This window comes from Phaethon aethereus (genome assembly GCF_964289735.1).
Source record: "Phaethon aethereus genome assembly, chromosome: 1".
NCBI lineage: Eukaryota > Metazoa > Chordata > Aves > Phaethontiformes > Phaethontidae > Phaethon > Phaethon aethereus.
Genome location: NC_138575.1, coordinates 139,647,134 through 139,655,161, shown reverse-complemented (window position 1 = coordinate 139,655,161; position 8,028 = coordinate 139,647,134). Strand labels below are relative to the sequence as shown.

At 37.5% G+C, this 8,028-nt stretch overlaps 1 protein-coding gene across 1 annotated transcript in view; it reads left to right on the top strand.

Annotated features, from left to right (window-relative positions):
* Positions 1-2,416: 2,416 nt before the first annotated feature.
* Positions 2,417-8,028, top strand: part of TBL1X (transducin beta like 1 X-linked) — a gene marked incomplete at its 5' end in the record, with an annotated part of 52,982 nt that continues 47,370 nt past the window's right edge. The window contains one exon of the mRNA XM_082009804.1: positions 2,417-2,474. Within this exon, the coding sequence (XP_081865930.1) occupies positions 2,417-2,474 (58 nt within the window). The remainder of the gene's footprint in view (positions 2,475-8,028) is intronic.

Genomic DNA, 8,028 nt, shown 5'->3' with positions numbered 1-8,028 from the left:
AAAGATATGATCTGACACATATGTCAAAGTAATTCCTGTTGACTGACTTCAGGGAAAATGCATTGTAAATCCAGCCACTCGGTGTGTTTGGGATTCTGATACGAAGGTAGCTGCTGTGGAGGTTTTTCTGGGGCTGTCAAACTGTTTATTTTGCAGCCAGGCTGATTTTCTCTGGTTTCAATTCATTTAAGAAAAGTCTTCTTTAGAAAAACAAACAAAAAACAACACTCCTCCTTTCCCTTCCCTTTCCCAAAGCAACCCTCTGTATGTGGGAAATATCATGTTATTGTCTTAAATTAGCAGGACACATCCAGAAACAGCATTTGTAGTTTCTTGATTTTTTTTTTAATAAAGTTCATTTTACCACAAAGTACGTCATTGCTGAAACTGAATTTTTGTAAGAGGTTTCATCTTTACCAACTTTCCTACCACCAAATAATGAAACTGCTATTTTTAAAATGCTTTTAGAAATGTTTTGTCGGGTGGTTTTTTTAGACCCATAGCTATCAGAGTTTCTTGATTTATTGTTATCATGGCCATAGCAGCGATTCAGATGTATTTTAAGTACTCAGACGGAGATGAAAATGGCCTTGACTGTTGCTGTGAATGTCTTTCTTGTTCTTCATTGTATGGTGATGACTGTGCAAAAGGGGGCACAGGGATTTATTAGTTATTCAGAAACAATTCTGTTTATCTGGAAGAAGTATGTATAAAGTTGCACTGAAAGTGGTGCTTTCACTGCCTGCAGTCGCCAACCTTGGTAACTAAAGCCCTTACAGCTACCAGAGCTTCCAGTCTCCTGATCCCGTGGCAGAGAAATTTGAGCCCATTTTACAGATGAGGGATTGAGGAGAAAAGAGACCAAATGGCTTCCCAGGACGATACATGGCATGTGTGACAGAACTGGGTGTTGGATACAGCTGATGTTGTCCTCATCAGGAATCTTAGCAGAAACTGATCGTACTTTCCAAAGCGGATGAAATTTTCCGCACCGAGACTGCACGATTTTCAATATTTTGTTTCATCTCGTTCTCTGGGAAGTGTAAACTGTAATAATGAAGTCAGTAATACTTGAGGAAGATGTCTCCCAAATTAGCAAGCTATGGTTACTTATGGAAAACCCGCATCCGAGCCACTGGCGAAATACAGCAGCCCAGGAGAATAAAAGGTTTACCAGGGTTCGAAAGACCTGCATTTACATAAATATGTGGAGACATCTGTTACAGTCATGAGTGACCTGCTGGTTTAAATCATCAGCAGGGGAAACTTGTAGTCGATCAGCATTGCCTGCAGTAGCAGGTGCTACTTTAGGCAACAGGAATTACTGAAGAGGTTTTCGATGAACAAAGACCTTTCCGCTTGCCAAGAAGAGACATACGGGAAATTGAAACAAATGACACGCGCCTACGGTCTTTCATTTGTAATACGCGACAAGAACGTAGTGTGTGCTTCTGCATCCAAATCTTTACGTGATTAGTTATAGGTATGGGGTGGCTGACAAAGCTGCAAAGTTTATGTCTGAGAAGTACTTACAGCTTTTCAAACCAAACTACTTAAGTCAGATGCCCAAACAGAAATGAATCACCAAGATTTAATGGAAAATGTTCAAAACAAATTTATCATCTAAAACCCACTGTTTTTATTATCAGAGTATATGCCCAAAATAGTAATGTAAAACTGTCATCCTAAAGGTTAAGATTACTTAAGTGAATAATTGAAGTTTAATTCTTGCTCACCGTTAATCAGCAGAGACATTGTAACATTACAACTTTACATAATGCCAGGAGGTTTGTATTGCTTGTTGGCACAAGGTATATGGCATCCTCTCTCTTTTTCGCTCGCTCTCTTCCCCTCCCCCCAGTAATAGCATTTGTAATCTCATCTTAAATTTAGATTTGGTTTTATTTTCTGGGAACTTTATTTAAGTTCTCTGCGTAACATGGTTTTCTAAGGAAAGAATCTGTCTTTTCAGTGGATAAACTACTGGACAGAAAACTAGATTGCAAATTTGGGGCTGCAGAAGTTACAATTTCATGTGTTATACATGACTGTAATTGCCAGCAGTTCTGAAAAGAAAATGCTCACACAGTAAAAGATTTGACATTTGCAAAGGCTTCCAAGATTTAAAATGCTCCCTCTGACTCTCTCATATGTTAAATGCTGCTCTTTACTTATCATAAAAGCTACAGTACAGCTTGAGTACTTGATTCACAATATTTAATGGGTGCCTCACATTGGGACATAACACCTCTAGTAACTATATAAGATCTTTAAATACCTTAACAATTCCCACCTCTATTTTGATAACAAATTTCGTAATAAATCAAGGTAAAACAAAACCTGTTCTTTTTTTTCCCTTTGAACAGAGCGTGGATCACACTTCTCGTAAACCTCATCATATTGAGGTTGGGCTAAGATGAGCATAACCAGTGACGAAGTGAATTTCTTGGTGTATCGCTATCTCCAGGAATCGGGTAAATTTCCTGTCTTTCCTCACAACTTCAGGTCACAGATGAAATGGGAAAATTGGCTTTTTGCATGATGTTGCTTTAGAAATGTTGCATTGAGTGTTTCAGACTGATAGACTAAGTATTTCTTGCACAAACACGTTTCTTTGAAATCATGGTCTTGAACATAATAAAAGTGCAAACATATGCAGGTACAAAGTAAACATTGGAGTTAGGCAAAACAAGGAAATAAATAACATTATGTTAACAAATGTTTTTGTAGAGTTATATCACCTCAGCCAAAGTAATTTTTTGGCAGCAAAGGCAGAAAGCACATGGATTTTGTATCTCTTTTTTCTTAGCTACTTGAAATATTGCTGTCAGATACTTATTAAGTAAAGAGGGATTGTCTAAATTGGTTTTATATTGGATGCGAGCGGAGATTTGGGTGCAAGCATCTGATGTTTTAGAATTTCATTTGGGTAATTCTGTATGTAAACTGAGCTGCGCAAGTGTCAGTGTAGATCTGTCTTAGTATCACTTCCACCTCTATCTGTTCTCATATCAGAAAATAGTGTCTTTACAGGGCCTTGCCTTTTAAAAGGAAAGCTTTATCTTTTCTTCAAAAAAAAGAATTGAAATAAAAACTTAAATTTAGGGTCTATTTTGCTTTCGTAGTCTTGATTCCACTCTTTGCAAGAATTAGAAATTTTCTTCACTAATGGACAATGTTCTGCTAATGCAGAGATGATATGGGAGGTGAGAAATACTGACAAAGGATTTATAGCCAGGATCCCAGTTTACTTGGTACTGGCCCTATGTTCTGAGTTGGTAAAAGTATAATTGATTGAAAATACTTGGTGTTTCATATGATGAAACAAGCAAACAAAAACATTTCTGTGAAAAATACATGTCTTACTGTCAGAATACATGTCTTACTGTCAGAAGACTTGAAGCCAGTTTTAGAGTAAACCCTCCAGACTTGAGAGATGTCTGGGACGGGGACCAAAATCCCAGCAGGTAGAAGTTACTGGGTTAGCCTACTTCTGTTGGTCGTTATATATTGGATACATTATTTTCGTTTGTTTCTTCTACTTCCAAAGCTGTTTCTATCCGAGGAACCCAAATCCCTATGCAAGGAATCTCCACTGAATTTGAGAAGTAGATTTATAATACTTTTTCAGGATTTGGTCTTTTAACACAGCTCTTTGAGAGTCCAGTTGTGGCCTGTGTTAATAGCTGTTTTCTCACATCATATTCCTCTCTCTAATAACAGCACTTACAAAAAATAGTCTAGTTCTAGCATGCAGTCAGATGAAAGAAAGATCGGAACTAACTGAACTAAAATTTCATCCAGACAAAGTTTAGTTTTAAAAATAAGCTGTTGGGTACCACACAGGAAAGGGCTTTTGAACATTAGAGCAGTGCGAAGGTGGACATAATCGAAGCCTAAAGAATCCTGAATTTGTTTTACATTGTTACCTTTGTATTGTAGGAGATTCTACGTAACAGTCTATTAAAACAGTAACTTTCCCTGATGTGAAAAAAGAAAACCGGCCTTTTTTATTCCGCTTAAAATATCAGTAGGTGGGTTAGTGTTGTGTAACGATTCAGAAGGAGGCTTTACAAAGTCAATCAAGAATGGTGGTATCAGCCAAATGTCAGGAGAAAGTTCTTCTAGGTGACCCCTCTCCCACAATCAAGCAATCACTTCTGCCGTTTTAGGGAGAACTTCACATTCAAATTTCCACTTTAATTGCAAGTCATACTACTCTTTTCTTCCTATGTAAAGGGCCAAATGTTTCTGTATTTTACCCAGATAATAGAGTAGAATTTGAGATTAAATGTTTGAAGAAATACTCAAATATGCTTCAAACTGAGCATATTAAAGTCTAGATGCTAGATATTGATTTGGTAGATATACCTGGCAGTTTGGTAGTAATTCCATTCAGCAAATAAGAGCTATAAGCAATGATGAATGTATTTTAAAAGTTTCTTACAGTTAGTTTGAATCTTCTTTCATACTGTCATTGTTTTTTCCAAAGAAATTTTTATATCTGTATTTTCAGATAGAGTAATAGGACAGTAATTGTTATACAGCATCTTGCCTTTCCACCTGCTGGTATAAGTGCCATAAGATGCGACAGCAGATGAAAGATGTTTAATCAATAGCTTCAGAAATAATGCATGCCAAATTTAGAGGGCTAGTGTTTAAATACACTTTAAGTTCAAACCTCTACAGTTTAAGTTTGCCAAAACCAAGGTTGATTATTTGTTAACGTTAGCTGACCCCAGAGCTCCTAAAAATTATGTCAAACACAGCCATAAAGGTTGCTTACAAAACTGTACAAAAGATCAGATTTTTTTCCAGGTATCTGTCCTTTAATCTTACCCTGTAAAACTTTCAGGCTTTCCCATAAAATGTAGGCAAATGGTGGAGGAAGAGAGAACAACCATGTAAAAAGCAAATTGTCTTAATATTTCAAGTATTTTGCAACTGCAAGGCACAGAAGCACTTGAGATTATTTGAAACTTTATAGAAAAGATACTGATGGGTGCTTTACACTTCATTACGAAAATGCTGGCAGGTCATTCTGGTAGAAGTTCAGCTTTTGTAAAATTGAAGTTAGAAGTGAAATTTGATAATTTTATTTCCTCCTTAATTCTCTGTCAGACTAGAAAACTTGCACAGTTATTAATAGAATTGAACTGTCTAAACCATTGTTGTTGCTTTTTAACAAATCTTGGCATACTGAGGGGAGTTCCAGTGAACTGGAAAAAGCAAATGTTGTGCCAGAATTTTTAAAGGTTAAACAAGATGATCCAGGTAACTATAGGTCAAGCAAAGTCGTTGGAAGGTTGAAACTAGATAGCTCCAACAAAAAATGAAGAGATGACAGCATGCCTAATGCCAGCCAGGAAGTTCCTATGGATAATAGATCTTGTCAAACAAACTTGATACTGCTTTTTCCAAGATCACAAATGAAGTTGACAAAGATAACTGTGCTGACAGTAATACGCTTAGACTACTTTTATGACATTTACTTAGCCTTGTTGACACTGTGGTTAAAAACAAAATGAAGGAACAGTGTGTAAAACCAGTGTAATCCCGGGTTACCAAATGGATTAAAAACGGACTAACGGAAGCATCTTGAAAAGTGATTAGAGTTGGAGAATATTCGTCTCACAGGTTGCTTCTAGTGGGAACTCAGAGGAATCTGTTCTTGGCCTAATACTGCTCAATAGCTTTATCAGTGACCTGGAAGGAAATATAAAAGATTCTCGAGTACATTTGCAGATGGAGTGAAATGGTAAGTTGTGGCACTCCGTACTGACTGATCATGTGGTTTAACAGAAAGAAATACAGGCAGGGAGACTGCTTTGAGTTGCCTGCCGCTGGAGAAGCAGGCTGGAGAAGATGCCTGGTCCAGGGGCAGTACAGTCAAATCCCTCCAGTAACAGGAAAGGACTTGGACAAGTTAAGGCTCTAATTGCTTAGCTCTATTAAAATAAGTAAGTTAATAATCGTCTCTTCACATAGGTGACTGTTTCAGGGTTTATCTACGCCCAGAAAAACAAAGCAGTCAGGCATAATTTCCATTTAGGCTCCATGGGTTGATGGCATAGGAATTCCACCACTAAGGTAGCTAGGTGTTGTCACTTCCACTGTAGGACCACGAATGCCTCCCTTCTTGAGGTATAAAGAAATTGAGTGTTTAATTTCAGTGTAAGATTGTTACTTCCTATCCAAAAGTCAAGTCCTGCAATGTTCAGTTTGCTCCTTTTTGGATATGAGCTTGTTGGTGCTTTTTTTGGTGGCCTAATTCTTAAAAGTGCTGAGTACTTGGCAAGCATTGTTTATCTTCGGAGTCAAACTTTTAAAAGTCAGGTTATATTTATTTGTAGGTGTCTTGATTTTAAAGACTACCTTTAAGTGAAAATGTTGGCCTCAGTTACGAAAATCAGGCTTAGGTTGTATCTGCATTGTGACTGTACTATCAGTGTGGAGATAGGGGCTCACAAAATACTCCTGTGGTGCACGTAGTTACACCAGCAAAGCAGGTGCATTGACAAAAGTGAAACAAGCCATACCAAAGAAGCCACAGTTCTGGCCTCCAAACTACATTGGTTCAAGTTTGTACTTCTTCAAACTCCTGAGAAGCATACTTCTGCTAGCAGCCATCTTCACTGCTGAAGAATAGTCTTTCAATTGGTTTTCAGAGTGAAGAACTGTGTTTCTCCAAAACCATAAAGAATTCAGAATATAGAGTTTTCCCATTCTGCTTTGTCTGCCCGAAAGAGAAACAGATAATTATTCGTCTTCTGGCATGAAGGTCAAAGCAGTACAATGCAATGGGAGTAATAAGGATTCCAAGCAAAATTGAAGACGGGTAAAGGGAGGGTGGCAAAACCAAGGGAAATCAAATCTCCCACATACCTTTTAATCTAAAATGTGCTGCCATCTGTTGTGAGTGACAAATCCTATCATAGGTCCAAATGCTACGATAAATTACCTTCCCTACCCAGCCCAACATGTCAATTCAGTTATTACAGCTTTTTCAAATTTGGTATTTTTTGATGCATTGATCGATGTAACTGTGGTCCTTTCCTAGTGCGGTACATGCATGTTGCCGAATAGAATCCTTATCTGAAAACCATCTCCCCAGCTGTCTGTAGCTTATACTGCTCTCTAGTAGGGCATTTATTGTAGTGGATGTCTGGCAATGACTTGTTAGAGTTAAGGTTGTGTAACAGTTTCCATTTTTGCTCATACTTTTACTGTTCGGTTTGAATTTTTCCATGTTTTATGACATACACTTGATAAACTATTCCTCAGGGTACAATCCGTACCATGTCCAAGACAATAAAAACGCTAGCTGGATGCTTTTGCTAAAAAGATGTCAATGAAATTCTTAGCTGCTGACTTGGGACCATTTACCATTATACTTTAGAATTGTGTTTTGTTTTCTTCCCAACCATACAAATTAAGGCAGCTAATAACGTAGTTTTCCATCTATAGGTTCAGAATGACAGCAGCACATTGGTCTGTTTGGTTAATGGTTCACAGATTTTCCTTGTTTTCTCTCAGGTTTTAAGCACAGGATCAAGGGCACATATAGCATGAAGCGTTTCTGTGACTCACAGCGTAAAATCCTTTGTAGAGTTAGGCATGTGCAAACATGGGCCTTTCCTGTCCACGTCCGGGGCATCTTACTCTCATTCTGCTTTTGAAAGTTAGGAGAGAATCCAAAATACGGATGTTCTGAAGCTTCTGGGATTTCATCTTTGTGGTGTTGTCCAACTAGATACTAGTAGTTGGAGTAGTACTAAATTACAGTTTTTCCAATGCCATTTACAATTTTCTTAAAGGAAGCAACAAAATTTGAAGCAAAATATCTTCTTTATGACTCAATTCTCTTTTTTAACAAAGAAATTTTATACAAAATCTAAATAGCACAATTTGCTTGGGTAAGTTCTCAGGCAACAGGGCATGACTGAAGATCAATATTCTGATCTTTTGAATTTGTGCCTTATGCAACGGTCTTGCTTACATAAGCCTATGTAATTTTTCTCTGAAGTC